Source organism: Gorilla gorilla, chromosome 8 (genome assembly GCF_029281585.2).
Source record: "Gorilla gorilla gorilla isolate KB3781 chromosome 8, NHGRI_mGorGor1-v2.1_pri, whole genome shotgun sequence".
Classification (NCBI taxonomy): Eukaryota; Metazoa; Chordata; class Mammalia; order Primates; family Hominidae; genus Gorilla; species Gorilla gorilla.
This window is the reverse complement of record NC_073232.2, coordinates 36,536,033-36,553,354: the sequence shown is the minus strand read 5'-3', so window position 1 is coordinate 36,553,354 and position 17,322 is coordinate 36,536,033. Positions and strand designations below refer to the sequence as shown.

General features: G+C 54.8%; 1 protein-coding gene across 9 annotated transcripts in view; it reads left to right on the top strand.

Moving 5' to 3' along the window:
* Positions 1–17,322, top strand: part of ZMIZ1 (zinc finger MIZ-type containing 1) — a 247,456-nt gene that overhangs the window by 124,067 nt on the left and 106,067 nt on the right. For all 9 annotated transcript variants that reach the window (XM_004049640.5, XM_063709969.1, XM_019034968.4 and 6 more), the window contains 2 exons: positions 8,528–8,636; positions 15,286–15,399. In XM_004049640.5, the coding sequence (XP_004049688.1) occupies positions 8,577–8,636; positions 15,286–15,399 (174 nt within the window). In that variant the 5' untranslated portion in view covers positions 8,528–8,576. The remainder of the gene's footprint in view (positions 1–8,527; positions 8,637–15,285; positions 15,400–17,322) is intronic.

Sequence of the window (17,322 nt, the reverse complement as noted above, 5' to 3'; positions counted from 1 at the left end):
TCCAGCCTGTGTGCCTGGTGCAGGCTACCGAGGGTTGGGAATGCGCGAGCCACCTGCAACGTGACCACAGGCAGCTTCCACACCTCTCTGAGCTTCTACTCATTACCTTTAAGGTGAGGAAATCATCAGTCTACATCAGTGCTTGCCTAACCTTGGTCACTTTCATCCCATTCATACTATGTTTAAAACAATTCTTTAATTCACTTAGGTCTGCTATTGCTACCTAATTTAACTGCATGCTAAATAATAATATTCATGAACTCATCAGTCCAAAAACTTAACTATGAGAATGTAAAAGGTTTGTCCATGGACCTTCTAAAGTCATCCTTATCCCACCAGCAGTACATGTATCTCGCTTTGGGAACCCTCAACGGGGTAACCAGTGTCTCTCTGAGTCCTAGGATCTTCTGATTACAGCTGGGTGATGGGTTTTTCAGCTCTCACCACCCTGGGTCTCATGTACACCCAGCAATGGGCATGCGTCCACCTGCCTGTTCACCCATCTAATGAGTACCTGCTGAGTACCGAGCCCTGGGCTAGACTAAGGGATCTGTAACTGGAAGACATTCCAGCTGATGGAGAGACAGATGCAAGGACTCAGCCCTCATCTAGTGCCACTACGATGGGGGTGTGTGACAGGGACATGGAGGGGATAGGGATGGAAACCAAGAAAGAGCACGAAAGAGTGACAGTTGAGCCATACCCTGATGGATGGGAGGTGTCCAGGCATTGCGGGCAGAGGGACAGTCACAGGCAAAGACATGGAGGTGCGATCTTCAGAGCACAGTCGGGGAGGCAGGGAGCAGCCCCACGTTGGGGACAAGGGATGTGACTGAGAGTAGTGAGGGCTAGGGGCCAGGCCGAAAAGGATCCCAACTGATGCTGGCATGTGCAGGTTGGCAGGTCATTGCTGAGCCCAGGGCTCATGAAGTTTGTCCCTCTGGGAGTCTAAGGCTGATGAAGGGGCTGTCTGGGATGTCCTCTGGACCCCTAGGCTTTCCCTTCTGGCTGTGTCTTGGAACGCAGCCTCTGCTCTCGGGCTGTAGGCAGAGCCGCCCACTCCTGCCACTGGCACCGCTTGCCCCAGGGGACCTAAGCTGCAGATGTGCATGGTGATTGAATCATTTCTGCACACCACTGCTCACACAGCTCCCTGGGGACCCCCACTTGCCTGTGCAAGCTGTCATGAGATGTGTGTGCTCAAGTGCATCTGTGTTGGCATCCAGCATGTGCACATACCTGCTGTGAAGTATGCAAGGGGGCACATGTGTATGTGCCTATGCACACGTGTGCTGTGCAGACGCCTCTCTCTGGGTGCGTGTGCATTATGTGGACTGATGAACTAGTGAGGCCTCAAAGGTGGGAAATAAAACACTTGTGTTGGGACAGCTGACTGTTCGGTTGGCTGCCACCCTTGGGAGCTAGCTGCCTGTGGAGCTCCACGTTTCTGTGGGGCAGCTAGAAGCACCTCATCCCCATGTCCAGTGAGGAGCCCACTGAGGGCTGTTTGCCTCCCCCAGCTGTTGAGACCGTTGAGATGCTTCTCTCCTTGCTGACTTGGCAGCCCAGAGATATCCAGGGCTCTATTTGGACCTGTCAGAGGGGCTCCAGCCCAGCTCTGCTCACGATGCCCTCCGTGTCCTCTTCCTCTCCCCACCTCCGCCTCCCACCCTGCTGCATGAGGGCATGAGGCAGGTGTTCCCAGGCCTTTTCAGCTCTCAACGTTCTATCCTCCAAGCAGCCCTCTATACATAATAGCCGCTAACTTTTCTTGAACTAGTCTTCTGCACCAGGCGCCGCTAAGTGTAGACACCCTCGCTCTGCTGGGTGGTGAGAAGTGTAAATGGAAGCTTGGTCCCGAAAGACGTCCCACGGGAGTTGGGAAGACCGAGCTGACCCCATGTTACCATCCAAAAACTTCCATTTGCCCAACTAAGCCCAGCCAAGCGTAAGGTGCAAGAAGAAGCACAGAGCTGTGAAAGGGGCAGCGTCGTGGCCTTGGGCTGCCCTGGAAGAACAGCTCCCGGGGCTGCCGGGCCTTCAGCCTCCCCATGGACCTGCCTTGGGACAGGCTTTGCAGCTTCAAAAGCAGGCATTCTCCTCTTGTGGGGATGGTGTTTTCTGAACAGCCGGAGCTCCTCACAGGGAATCCTAAGAGGCTGGTGTTTGACAGGCTGCCAAAGGCTGGCCAGCCCGATCCTGTGCTTTGCAGACAGCGAAACGGAGGTCCAGCTCTCTGCCCTATTCACTCAGCAGAGCAGGGTCCTGATCCCCCATGCTGATTAGCTTTGCATGGCTCCTGGCTGCTCTGACCAGGAGACATGGCGGGGGTCCTGAGCCGGGATGGGGGTAGCCTGCTTGGTCCCACCCCCCATTCAGGGGCAGTAGGAAGGGCTGAGGCCACGGGTGCACCTGGGGCCAGGCCGACAGTGATCTGCTGGGCGGGAGCCCGGCCTCTCCGGCTCTAGAGCTGCAGCCATGGAGGATTTGTAGCGACTTGTAAAGGCTTAAAGGAGTCCAGGAGCCCGGAGGCGGAGGCAGCGGCCCAGCTGAGTGGCACTCTTGTGGCGAAGGGCGACCTCTGCTGGCCACCAGGTGCGTGTCACCTCCCAAAGGTGGCCGGTGTGCAGGGAGCCCAGTGATGTAAGTGACTGGATTTGGGCAGGTTGGGTGGAACAAGAAGGTCATCTCCTGGGGCCCAGTCACAGCCGGAGGTGGGGACTACCAGGAAGCTCTGACTGCCAGTCATGGGGAGTGCAAAGAACAGCACATTAACAGCTGGAAAGGTAGAGGGTTTGAATCTCAGCCCAGCAGCTTTCCGGCTGTGTCACCTTGGGCAATTTGCTTCACCTCTCTGAGCCTTTTAAGGATGAAGAAAATTAGCACTGCATAGGGCCTGGCCTGGTGCCTGAACATAGCAGGTGTAGAACAAATGGAAGATCCCAACCTGCCCCTCAACAAGCTGTCTCTTGCATGCCTCCCTCAGCGCACCCTTCCTCTCTTTATGCCTGAGACACTTTGCTCTCTAGGCCTTTGACCCTTTTACTCCAGAGACTGGAGCCTCCATCTCCTCCATTCCTGGGGTTGGTAACCGCAGTTCTCCATCATTGACCTCAACAGTTTAAAAATGTCACCTCACCTGTAGGTGCCTCCATAATCCGCTAGCCATTTGTTCTTTTATTAAGAAACACAGGACACAGCGCTGTCCCTGTGGTCTGCGATGTCCCTCCTGCCATCCATCTACCCACCCTTGGGTCTCACAGGTGTTGCAAGCCCAGACACTCACCCCTCGGTTCCTGTGAGCTGCAGCCCTGCCTGGGAGCAAAGCCCCCCTGGGACCTGGACCCAGCCCAGTGCCCCTTGGCCTTGAACAAACCACTGATGGGCCCCAGGCTCCTCAGAATAAAACCAGCTGAGGCAGAGGGGGTAGATAAGGGACCTGAAAGCACCTTCGGCCCTTAATATTCCAGGAATCTTTCTGTCCAGAAGCCAGTTCAGTCCAGCCGCCGGCCTCCAGACAAGACTGCCCGTGACCCCGCGTGGGGCCAGCCCGAAGGTGGACAGTCCCATCTCCCAGTTTGCTGTTAACTTCTTAAAGCAGGACCTGGGCCCCCGCTATCACTAAACAGAAAAGAACGGCCTCTGAGCCCTGTGGTCGCCAGCTGGGTGGATCTAAGCTCCTGTGCCTGCCTGGGGCTTCCAGGCAACAAGCATTTATCAAGGCCCACCGGGCTCTGCCCCCGGACACAATGTCAGGAGAAAGTTCCTCTTGAGAGGTAATGGGTCACTGACTTGCCCCTCTGCAGCATCCTGTTCTGCAGATGGGGAAACCAAGGCCAGGAAACCAGAGAAGCCCACTCGAAGTCCATCCTGGCTGGGGACACCTGGGTGCTCACTGGAGTGAGGGAGAGGACGGAGGGCCTGGAAGCACACCTGGAACCTCCACAGTGCGCAGGTCTGGCCCCCAGGTCACTTAAGTTTGTCAACAGCGCCCCCTGCTGGCTGCCTGGGCCGCCGGTGGCCCTTTGTCCTGGTGGGCAGTGGCCTGCCGACAGCGGGATGAAGGCCTGCCGGGCATGAGGTTTCTTTGTACTTCTCTTCTGTCTCCTCCAGCTAGGAGCTGAGCCAACCCAGGCCTTTGTGGGATGGGTCTCCCTGTCCTGGCTGGCTGTGAAAGTTGAGTTCTCTATTGGAACCCTGGCTACCAGTGTTCACCCATGCCCCCACGTGGGACCCAGGCCTTCACCGCCGCATGGGTATCACATGTTGCCTGGGAGACCACCAGGGTCCTTTGGCTCTGATGGGGCCTGGCACCAGGAACTGAGATGGCCTTGCTGAAGGTGGCACTGTCTTGCTCCTGCTCTGGGCTCTCTGTGTCCTTGTCTTCCGCACCACGGTTTGTCCCTGACCCCAGGAGCCTTTGTCATGTGGATGCTGGCTGAGGGTCTGTGTGGGTAAACTCAGGAGGACAAATACAGCTCCCGCTTGGGTGACCTACAGAAGTAGCAAGCGGAGCTGCCCTGATTACGCCCCTGCCAACCCAGACCATACACACACACACACACACACACACACACACACACACACACCTGTACCCTGTCCCCTCCCCAGGACCTGTTTAAGAGTGAAAACTGTAAAGGGAAAGCCAGGATTCTAGAGCTGGCTCCTATCCAACAAGCTGTAACCTCCAAGCCTTAGTTTCTTCATCTGTAAAATGGGGATGTAACTACATTCTCTTATCTGTGCTGTGCCTGGACCAGTACCTGACTCATAGGAGGAGCTCAGCACATGGTCATCTAGTAGGTAAATGTGGGCTTGGACCAAGAGTTCCTTGAACACAAGAAAATGATTTCATTTTAATCTCTGCACGCCCAACCCATCTAGCCTAGGACCCCGCACAGTGTCGTTATTAAAAAGCATTTTGGCCAGGTGTGGTGGCTCACACCTGTAATCCCAGCACTTTTGGAGGCTGAGGTGGGTGGATCACGAGATCAAGAGATTGAGACCATCCTGGCTAACATGGTGAAACCCCATCTCTACTAAAAATACGAAAAACTAGCCGGACGTGGTGGTGGGCGCCTGTAGTCCCAACTACTCGGGAGGCTGAGGCAGGAGAATGGCGTGAACCCAGGAGGCGGAGCTTGCAGTGAGTGGAGATCACGCCACTGCACTCCAGCCTGGGCGACAGACTCTGTCTCAAAAACAAACAAACAAACAAAAAAGCATTTCTTGGAGAGCAGAAGCATGTACAGATGAGCAAGTGGAGACTAAAGATGTTTGAGTGGATGAGTAGACAGGTGAACAGGCAGGCATTTGTTTTTATTATTGTTATTTATTTTTTAAATTTTCTTTTTGGATGCTCCCTCACCCCCCTCCTCCTTCCCCAGGCAGGTATTTCGATAGATAAATGATGGGTGGAGAAATTGGGCTTCAGGGTGTGACATGTGTGATAGGTAGTGGGTGGGATGAATGGAGGGATGGTTGGCAGGGTGAGGGTGGAAGAAATAAATATGGGTACAACCTCCACTTTCCCCTTCTTGCTGTAGAGCTCCAGAAAGCACTTATCAAAAATACAAATTCCCAGATGACCCAGCAACTCTACTTCTGAGCGTATGCTCTCTAGACTAATTCACACACGTGTGATGTGCCGATATGAACAGTTATTCCTGCAGCACTGCAATGATAAAAATTTGGAGCCAGGCGCAGTGGCTCACGCCTGTAATCCCAGCACTTTGGGAGGCCGAGGTGGGCAGATTGCCTGAGGTCGGGAGTTCGAGACCAGCCTGGCCAGTATGGTGAAACCCCATCTCTATTAAAAATATAAAAATTAGCCAGGCGTGGTGGCAGGCGCCTGTAATCCCAGCTACTCGGGAAGCTAAGGCAGGAGAATCACTTGAACCTGGGAGGCGGAGGCTGCAGTGAGCCAAGATCACGCCATTGCACTCCAGCCTGGGCAACAGAGCGAGAGTCAGTCTCAAAAAAAAAAAAAAAATTGGAAAAAGCTTCAGGGTCCCTCGTTTCAGGCTGGAGTGTGAGCCCCTTGAGCAGAGGGGCCTTGTCTGAGGGCTCAAGCCTTAGAACAGCACCTGGCAGGGGGTCGATGGGCAGATGTTAGTTGGATAATGCTTCATCATACCTAGGAATACTGTGCGGCCATTAAAAAATGAAAAGGTGGCCAGGCGCTGTGGCTCACACCTGTAATCTCAGCACTTCGGGAGGCCGAGGCAGGAGAATCACGAGATCAGGAGATTGAGACCATCCTGGCTAACACAGTGAAACCCCGTCTCTGCTAAAAATACAAAAAATTAGCCAGGCATAGTGGCAGCACCTGTGGCCCCAGCTACTCGGGATGCTGAGGCTGGAGAATCGCTTGAACCCGGGAGGCGGAGGTTACAGTGAGCCAAGATTGCGCCACTGCACTCCAGCCTGGGCGACAAAGTGAAACTCCGTCTCAAAAAAAAAAAGTTCTTTGTGTCTTGATGTGGAATAAACTTTGAGATGTATCATCAAGAGGGGGGAAAAGAAAGCAACATCCAAATAATGTGTATAGAATGTTATTATTTTATGTTTTTAAAAATGTGGCAAGAAATAGTGTGTGTAGATATTTGCTTCTAAATGAGACTCTCCAGAAGGGGGACTGATGGCACTGGTTCTCCTAGAAAGGGCACCAGGGGACTGGGGACGGGGTCTGGACCCAGGACTCGATACCTTTGTGGACTTTCTGATTTTTGAACCATGCAAATGAATTACCTTTTCAGACACACGTGGAGCAATGAGAATTGCCCCAAGAGCTACACATCCTTTAAAGCAATTGGAGGAGGAACAGGACTTTCTTCCAAAGGCTGGGGCTAGGCAATGGTGTTGGGTCCCTCAACAAGCGTGTGTAGAAGGCAGACAGGCAGACAGGCAGGCAGACACAACCTACACTTCCACCAGCTGCTAGGACTTGGCACATCTGGGGCCTCAGTTTCCTCATCTGTAAAATGGAGATGATCCTAGCCTTACAGAGTGTGTGTGAAAAGGAAAGGAGAGAATGCAGGTGTCCAGCACATGAAAAGTCCTGGCTGAAGTGGCCAGAGATGAGGGGTCTTTAGTGGGGAGTGTGACAGAGTAGCAGGGAAGGCTTAGGGCCCCAGGTTTCCTGTCCAGCACCCTGGGTGTGACCCAAGTGTCTGCAGCCTGAACTGTCCACTGGGGGCAGGAGGGCAAATCGAACTGGCAGCGGGCAGTCTTCTGCCTTGGCCCAAGGACCTGGACCCCTAACAGTGGGTGGACTAGGGCTGTACAGTCCTTCCTCTCTCTACCTAGATCCCTGCCTTTGCTGTGTGGCCTCCCTGGAGCGGCCTGGGGACTCCTGGGGCTTTTTCGAGCCGAAGGAGCTTCCTCCACTTAGCTCTGTCATCCAGAGGGAAGTCCCATTCATGCTAATGGCCCTGAGCACTCCCTTCTCCTGCACTTCAGGAAGGGTGAGCCTAGTGCCAAGCCATCCCTGCACCCGCACTGTCAGCCTTGCACAGTGGAAACCGCGGACTGGCAGTCAGGAACCCTGGTTCCTGGTGTGGGCTCAGACACCACTTGATGTGCCACCCTGGCTTTTCCCTTTCTGTCTCTCAGCCTCAGTTTCTTTATCTAGAAAATGGGTGTGGTGCTCATTCTTATCCTCCTTTTCCAGGAGGGCAAAGCGAAAAAAACAGAGTTGTGAGTGGTTTGTAAATTATGAACAACTCAAAGCCTGAGGGACTGGGGGAGGGCAGATGTCACCTGAGATCTCCACTCAGAGCACATGTGCATGTGCACTGAAGGTCATCATATGGGAAGGTCCCCGTGCATGCACATGTATGAACACACACACACATACACACGTACACACACACACACGTGGGCCAAGCCCTGAACCAGGAATCCAAGGGGAATTGCCACCCCCTCCACCACCCAAAACACACATGCACATACAGAAATGTGTGCACCTGGCTGGGCGTGGTGGCTCACACCTGTAATCCCAGCACTTTGGGAGGCTGAGGTGGGCAGATCACCTGAGGTCAGGAGTTCGAGACCAGCCTGGCCAACATGATGAAACTCCGTCTCCACTAAAAATACAAAAATTAGCCGGGCGTGGTGGTAGACACCTGTATTCCCAGCTACTCAGGAGGCTGAGGCAGGAGAATCGCTTGAACCTGGGAGGCAGAGGTTGCAATGAGCCAAGATCGCGCCACTGTACTCCAGCCTAGGTGACAAGAGCAAAACTCTATCTCAAAAAAAAGAAAAGAGAAGAAATGTGTGCACCTGCATGTGCAGTTCCTTATCCCCTGGTGGGCATGCCTGCCCAGTGCTCACATGTGCCACACATGGAAAGCACCCAGAAGCATTTCCTGCCCTCAGCCCAGTGGGGTACCCCAGGTGCAGCGCCACAGGGCCCAGCAAAGGACTCTGGAACCTGCCAGTGTTGTGGCCAGAGGGCAGTTGGGAGGCTGCTCAAGGTTGGCAGGCCTGGCGTGATCCAGTGACAACCTCTCCTTTCTCTTCGCAGGCTGGACAACGTTCATGGCTCTCGGGTAGAACCTAGTGAAACGACCAGAATGAATTCTATGGACAGGCACATCCAGCAGACCAATGACCGACTGCAGTGCATCAAGCAGGTGGGTGTGGGGCAAGGCACACTCCGAGGGCGGGGCAGATGGGGCGGGCTGCAGCAGCAGGGCATCTGGCGGGTGCTGGCTGGAGACGATGGCAGGGCCTCCTGACCACCTACCTATCGAGGCCGTTGTTGGCATGCTGGCACTGACCAGCCTAATGCTGGAATCACATGCCTGGGTTTCAGTGCCAATGCTGCCCTGTCCCTTTCCACACCCTTCCCAGCTGTGTGACGTTGGGCCAGTGTTGTGGCCTCTCTGTGCTCTGTTTATGTGCAAGGATGCAGTGATGCACCTGGCACTTCCATCTCTCTCCCACCACCTCCCTCCCTAGAACTAAGCTCCCTGCCCCTTTGCTCCAGTTGTTCTCAAAAAAAAAAAAAAAAAAAAAAAAAAAAAGTCACAGGCTAAGTGTGGCAGCTTACGCCTGTAATCCCAGAACTTTGAGAGGCCAAGGTAGGAAGATTGTTCGAGCCCAGCCTGGGTAACATAGCAAGACCCTGTCTCAGAAAAAAAAAAAAAAGAAAGAAGGAAGGAAGGAGGGAGAAAGAAAGAAAAGAAACTAAAGCTGAGAAAATTTAAAAATATTTACTAATTTATTTAAAAATAAGAACCCATTATAGGCTGGACCCAGTGATTCACACCTGTAATCTCAGCGCTTTGGGAGGCTAAGGGAGGAGGATCACTTGAAGCCAAGAATTTGAAACCAGCCTGGGCAACATAGTGAGACCCCATCTCTATTTTTTAAAAAAGAAAAAAGCCACAAGACAAGAGGTCCTAGGAAATCATATCATTTTACAGGAAAGGAAACAAGTACAGAGAGGGGAAGTGGGTAGCCTGAGTCCACTCAGCCCCTCTGGTGCTGGGAAGACCTAATTCCAGACAGTGCCATGGTCCCCACCTTGCTGAAGCTCATACCAAGCCCAAGAGGCAAGCTGCCCAGGAGTTCCTCTATTTGGACTGCCAGGAGGTGGGGAACCTTTCACAGGGGCGCCCCCAAGCGGTGGCCGGGAGTGACATGCCCACCTGCTGGGCCCAGCTCCCACTGCCCAGGCTGGCAGCTTCCCTGCACAGACCCACGAACGTTATTCACTCCAGGAAGGACCAGGTACAGTGAGAGGGGCACGGGCTTTGGTGTCAAACGCCTTGGACCCAAGTGCTCATTCCTTTATGGACCCATGGTGAGATCTCAAGCTAGTCCTCCATTTCTCTGAGCCTCAGCTTCCCCATTTGTCAAATGGGGCCTACCTCGTAGGATGCTGTGAGGATGTTGTGGGTGATGCACGTAGCCCAGCCCTGGTGTGTGGTGGGTTATCAGCTAATGGCAGTGGTGTCCATTGTCCTCAGTATGTCAGTGACAGGGAAGGGAGTGCTGGGGCTCAGGCCCCTGGCCTAGGCCAGCTTAGCAGGAAGCTCAGGCAACCAGCATGGGCTGCTGGCCCCCGGGCTTCCGCCAGGCAGAACTCACAGCCCCCTACCCACCCAGCCTTTCCTCCCTGAGGGCCAGGACCCAGACGGAGCCTCCCCAAGGTGCCTGCCCAGTGGAACTGAGGCTGTTCCTCGAGAACGAGGGGTGTGTGTCTTCTTATTAGCATCGAGCAGAGGAATCTTAAAAGTCTATGCAGGGTATGTGGAGAGGAAATTGAAGAAGGCTTGTTACAGATTGAACCCAGCCCAAATGGCTCTCCCAAACGCCAATTACACGCCTCTGCTCACCGTGGCAGAATAGAAACCAGACGCCAAGACTCCCTCCTCCCCCACACTCCCTCCTCCCACTCAGGGTTCTGCAGGGCTCTTTCCTAGCTCTACCTTTCACTCCGTTTCTCCCACCCTTGGCTCAGCTGGCAGGGGCCCCGCCCTCCAATGGGATGCTCATGCCTCCTGTGCATGGGACCCTCCGCATGGCAGGCACACCACTCCTGCCAAGACCTGCTCTCAGCCTCTTTCCTCTTGGCACCTAGCTCTGTATCACCAGGGGTCAGGGTGCACCTGACTTCTTTGGCCCTCCCTGGGTCCATCTTGGGCAGAGGCCCACCAGAAGCCCCTCACAGCATGGCACACAGCTCAGTCACCATTCCATCGCTTACAAACTATGCAGCCTTAAGTTGCCGCTTCACTTCCCTTCATCTATAAAATGGGCATCATAATTAATGCACATTCAACCAGCACATGCCAGAGCCCTCACCACCCTCCCTCACCTGCCCTGGCACACACATGCGTGCACACACACAGAGGGCTCTGCTTTTGAGCCAGGCAGTGGCACATCTGTGAGTGTGCCCAGATGCCCCCTGGGCCATCCAGAGCTCCCTGCATGCTCCATGCCCCTCCTCCCACATCTCCGGTCAGACACAGCTCAGTGCTGACATCTGTCTGCTCCACAGCTGCCCTAGAAGTCAGCCTCGGCTGGCTGGGGACTGTTGATTCTCAGGCATCCTGTAACCTAATCAGAAGAGAAAGGCAAGCATGTCTGCACGAGCTGAGATGACGAGCTGTGCAGACCTCAGGCTGGTAGGGGCTGTGGTTCCCTCACCTCTCCACACAGCCTTCCCTTCCTGCCCTCACCTTGGTTGTAGCCTTTGCTGGCGTTCACCAACCCCCACCCTCTGCACCCTGCTGCCCATGTCCCCTCACAGCCTCTATCTAAGCTGCCTTTGCCCCTTCTCGGCCTCTTGGTACTGGGAGAACCAGTGCTCCCTCCCTGCAACATGCCCTTCTCAGAGATCACTGCCACATCCCAGCTCCACATGGAGAGCCCTGCAAATCAGCTCATTCCTGCTCAGCAGCTGCCCTGAACCCCAGGGGCCCTTCTGAGCATCTGTACCCCATCCCTGAGCTTGAACACTTCCTGGGCACCCAGCTGTCTCACCTACTCTGCTCTGTCTCTCTGGAGCTATGGGCCCTGTAGGAATACATCAGGTCTCCCACCAGGTTGAGCTCCTTGGGGGCAAAGGACATGCCATATTCGTCTCAAAATCACAGAGTCTAGCATAGCATCCAGCTCAGAGTGGAGCCCAGCTATTTTAGGCGGGCTGAGGAGAGGGGTGGACTGATAGATGGATACATAAGAGAATGGATGGATGGACATATGGGCAGATAGTTAGATGGGTGGGTGGGTGGATGTGTATAGATGATGAATGGATAAATGGATGAATGAACAGATAGGTGGGTGGCTGGATAAATTAACTTCTGGATGAATGGGTAGATAGGTAGATGAATGAAGGGATGGATGAGTGGTGGATAAAGTGAATGGATGAATGGGTGGGCTGGCAAGCAGACAGATGGATGAATTGATTCATTTAGGATGGATGGATGGATGGATGGATGGATATACGCATAGATGGATGAATGGATGAATCACTTGATTCACAGATGGACTGGTGGACAGATGGATTGATAAGATGAATTCATCATTTCAAGGCATTGGTGTGCCCTGTTCCTGCCCCAGCAGACTCAGTGGCATTGGATATAGCCCAACTCTTCTGAGGAATTATAGAGATGGGCAGGCTTTCTGGTGGGGGACAGAGTACTAGTGTCCAGTAACAGCCACAGTTAGGGAGGCCTCTGCCTATGATTCAAACATGTGCTCCCATCCCCAGCCCATCAACGGCTGGCCAAGCTCACCCCTGCCCTGCCCTGGCCCCTCCCTCCACCTCCCGCTGGGGCTCATTCTGCAGTGGCCACGTTGCTGGCCTACACAGCAGGCTCACCATCCTTTGGACAGTTAACTGCTCCCCAATCATTTCCCATGGGGTTCAGCCTTGTGCCAGCCTTTGGGGTTCCAGAGGTGAACAGGAGGCTGTTTCTCCCCTCAGGAGGCTCAAAAGAGAAACAGGGAACCGTGGAGGGGCCCTGGCATCAATAGCAGTAGCAGTCTTTCCCTGGGCTCCTGCTCTGTAATGAGTTCCTTGTCGTTCCTCAACTTTGCAGCAGCCCTGAATGCCATCACTACCCCGTTTCACAGATGAGGGTCTGATGTGCAGCAATGTCTCCTGGGCTGCATGGCTCAGCAACTGAGACGGGGTTTGGACCATGTCTGTTCTGCTTATCTCACTAGATCACTTTGTCTCTCTGTGCACTTCAGTCACCTCTTGGTTGAAATAGGTGACAAGGGCACAGAGAGGGGAGGGGGCTTGACCAAGGCCAAAGAGCTGCACAGTAGCCAGCAGTGTATTCCCAGCACTTTGGGAGACGGTGGTAGGAGGACTCCTTGAGCTCAGGAGTTTAAGACCAGCCTGGGCAACATAGCAAGACGTCGTCTCTGTTAAAAATTAACAACAACAACAAAAAGTAGCCAGGCATGGTGGTGCACACCAGTAATCCAAGCTACTTGGGAAGCTGAAGTGGGAGGATCACTTGAGCCCAGGAGATTGAAGCTGCAGTGAGCTATGATCGCACCACTACACCCCAGCCTGGGTGACAGAATGAGACCCTGTCCAAAAAAAAAAACGCCAGCAAAGGGGACACTTGATGTTTTCTTCAGCAATGAGGTGTACCCACAGCCTACAGGCCACACAAGCTGTCTGGGGTGAGCTCTGAACGCTGGTGAGATACTGAAGGCTGGGCACTCGGGTGCCAGAACCAGATTGGGCCTCTGAGACGGACCTCAGAGGCTACCCCTGCACCCAGAGCCCCAAAGTGGGGTGCTGTGACCAGCTGGGGGCAGGCAGCTCTAAGGCAGCATGCAGTGGCTCCTGCCCCTGCTAATTTGGTGTGACATCACTGAAATAAACAGAACAACTCGGTTAGCAGGGGTGGCTGGTGGGCAGGAATCAGCTGATTTGCATGGCTTTCCACGTGTAGCCTAGATACCACCTGTGGCCTCTGAGGGGCATGCTTTAGAGAAAGGGCACAGGAGGCAGAGGTGAGGACCCGCCGCTGCCCTCTCAAAGGGCTTGTTTCTGTATGTTGAAATTACTCCTGTCTCACACAATTCAAATGCAGGGAGCACTGCCTTTGCAGAAGGAGCCAGGGCTGAGAGCGGCCACATGCAGCTGTACTTCCAGGAGAGCCTTTGAGAGACAGAGTCAGGGCCAAGGGCAGCCCCACGTGGGAGCACCCCATGCGCCAGGCACTTTGCCAGGGGCTATATAAGCCTCATCTTGTTTAAGCCTCACTGAGGCCCTGTGACGGAGGGCTTTGTTGCTGCTTGCCTGCCCTCTTTCTCTCCTACATCTCTTTCTCTCCCTTTCCTTCCATGGAAGGAGGACATTCTCCTTCATTTCACTTTCCTCCACCCATTTTTAAATATCTTGCCTCGCATGAACTACACTGTAGCAACAGTCACGGAACCTTAAGCGAAACAAATAAAACCCCACCACCAAGTCATGTTCTGTCATATCCCCATTTTACAGATGAGGCTACTGAGGCTCAGGGAGCTGAGGGGACCATCCTACGTCGGTGGTTGAAAGTGGGTGAAGGCAGAGTGTGGACTCCCGTAGCTCCCCTGCCAATTCTGGGCCCTGCGGCTCCTAAGCCCCTCCCTGCCCTGGCACTGGGGCAGGCTCATGCTGCAGGTCGAATGGAGGGACTGCCCTGGGTGGCTCCTGTTCTGTTGCTTCTCCCAGTACCCAGGCAATGGGACCTCAGGAGGTGCCATCATCTCTGCAGTGGTTCACACTCCTGTGCTGTGGACACCCTCCAGGGGTCCTTCAGGAGGTCACAGTCAGTTACAGCCAAATTGGGCCAGAGCCCCATCCCAGAATCTCACCTTTGCCCCTAATCTGCTCCTTGCTCCTAGCCACATCTTTTGTCTCCTGGACTCAGTACCCAACTCAGAGGGCCTGGGGAGACGGATAAGAGTGAAGGGGGGCATGGGAACCACCCCTTTGCTTTGCACCTCACCCACCCCACCAGCCCTGCAGCCTGGGCCTGAAGCAGAACCAGGAGGCCCAGCACCCTGGCACCAGAATTCAGTCTCCATCGACTCAGACTCTGCCTGGCAGGGGCCTGAGCTCAGGCTGACTTCCCCAACCATGCCAGCAGCCTCTGAGCGGATCCAGGCAGGGCCCAGTACGTCACACACAGCAGCCCCTAGTGTGAGGACAGTACAGGCACGTGTGCTTCCTTCACCCTCCCAGCTGGCTGTGGCCTCCCCCAACCCATCACCTTATGTGGCTAGGGCAGAGCAGGCTTCAAAGCCAGAGCTGGTGGGAGCCCAGTCCTGGGCTTTGATGGCGGTGGCTGGGCAGTCAGGAAGGAATCTCCAGGGCCAGCCTGTCCTGGATCAGGGAGGGAGAGCTCCCAGAACCCTGCATGGATCACCTTCCGCCACCCCCACCAGCATCCAGAAAGCACTCTGCTATTAGTCATCAGCCTTCTCTAGACCTTGGTTTTCCTGTCTTTGCAATGGGGCTACTAATCCACTGGGGTGGGGATGGGGGTAGAGGTGGAGGTGAGGGTAGGGGTGGGGGTTGGGGGGGTGGAGTGGAGGTGGAGCCGGGGGGTGGAGTGGAGGTGGGGGGGTGGGGAGCAGGCATGCCGAGCACAGGGTGTGAAATCGAGCATGAGGAAACTTACTGATCCCAGCTACCCCTTTACCACTTTCCGTGAACCTCCTCCCCAGTGAGGCTGGGTTCTTCCCACCCCAGACCTCCACACGCTACCTGTGCTACCCTCACTCTTGGAGCCTCAGCTGCCTCCTTTTCCTTTCCCACAGCACTTACAGAATCCTGCCAACTTCCACAATGCCGCCACGGAGCTGCTGGACTGGTGTGGAGACCCACGGGCCTTCCAGCGGCCCTTCGAGCAGAGCCTAATGGGCTGTTTGACGGTGAGTCTGCACCCTGTCCGCCTGCATTCCTGCCCAGGAAGGTCAGCCGAGTGCTAGCGTGCCTGTCCAGGTTTCAGAGAGGTTGTCAGACATTGGGAGGTGACACCAGTGAGAGAGCTGGGAAGACACTGGTGCTGGGGGGATGGCCCTATTTGGTGTGTCCCCCACATGCACACCCCCAGGGGACCTGGAGTTGATGAGGAGGCGCAGTCCCTAGGGATTGTGTGGGTTCCCACACTTGATGAGAAAGACGCAGTGCTCACTTCGCAGGTCACTGTTCCATCATAAGCACAGTAGAGAAACTCTCAAAGGGTTTTCAGCCATTTTTTATCCAGTCATTCATTCATTCATTCACTTAGCAAACATGTATGGAGCTTCTTTTGTCGTCATCCATCCATTCAGGTAAGCATTGATTGAGCCCCTCTTACATCCATCCATCTAACCAAATGAGCATTGATCTCTCATTGATCATGTATGATCCCTCTGCTAAGTCCGGGGAAACTGAAGATGAATAAGGCTTCACCGAGCCTGGTTTCCTCTGTAGCGGACGAGGCAGATGTGTAAAGAAGTGACTGAGAAAATCATGTCCACAGTGAAGGCAGCACAGGGAAGGGAATCCTGAACTGGCTGGGTGGCAGGGCAGGGTGCATAAAACTGAGGAAAGGAGCTACCCTCCATGGGCAGGAGTCTGCAAAGCAGCAGAGGGGCAGGAGTGCTTGGGGCACAAGCAGCAGAGGGGGCAGGAGTGCTTGGGGCACATGGAACAGCATCTGCAAAAGGCCACACACCCGATGGAACCCAGAGGACATGAAGGGTCGAGGCTGCAAGCTGGGCAGAGGCCAGGTCCAGAGTTTGTGGTATGATCAGCCAGGCTAAGGAGCTTGCCAGCCAACAGGGCCCCATGGAAGTCACTCGAAGCTTGGGAATGTCCCCAGCCATGTGGCCTGTGTCCGTATGTGTGATGACCAGGGAGGGCAGCTGCTCAGAAGGCCCTGAGTCCACTTTGAAAGGAATGTGGGTAAACAGATGGCAGGGGAACACGCCTATCCTGAGGCTGGGAGAGGAGGGACCAGGAGGATGTCTGGCCAGGCGGGAACAGCGGGCATGGCCCACGGGCACCAGGCTTCCTGAAAAGCTGGAAGGAGACAAAAGGCCCACATGGCCTTGGCCTGGAGAGGAAGAAATAGCGGCAACACGGCTATCGTGACAAAGCATCTGTTCTGTGCCTGGCGGGGAGCCGGCCCACAGAATACACCATCCCACCAAATCCCCTCAGTAAGCCTGGCCTGCAACCCTCCCCCACATTTTACAGAGGAGGAAACTGAGACTTGTAACTGACTTCCCAAGGGCACACAGCCTTAGAGGTGGGCCTGGGATTACAGCCGAGGCCTGCCTGTCTTCAGAGGGGATGCCCTTGGCCATTAGGGATGCCAGACAGGGATGCAGCCAGGACCCTCCTGGGGCTGCTCTGCTTGTCAGAAGCCAGCACCATCTGGCTCCCTCAGGCCACCAGGCCAAATCGAGCAGCCACCTGCACTGCCCAGTCTTCCTCATCCTTCAGCCCATGGGCTCCCCTTCTCCCTCCCCACCCAGCCCCCTAATCCTCTTTGTGGGGATCTGGTTCCAGGCTAAGCCACGTGGGCAGGGACAGATGTTGCCAGAGGCTCCCTCACTTCCACTCCAGCGGAGGATGGAGGAGGTGGGAACCTTGTGTGACGTGTGTCCAGCCAGGCTGCCACAGTCTCCAGCACGTTGCCCCGAGCCTGACCCTGTCTATCTAGGATGTGGGGACTTGAGACTGAATCAGAGAGTGGCCCTCACTGGCCTGGATGGACCAGGAACTGGCTGTGCCTCGGTCCTCTTGTCCATGCATTCATTCATGAACATTCACTGGGCTCTCGTTGGGGGCCAGGCCCTCTGCTG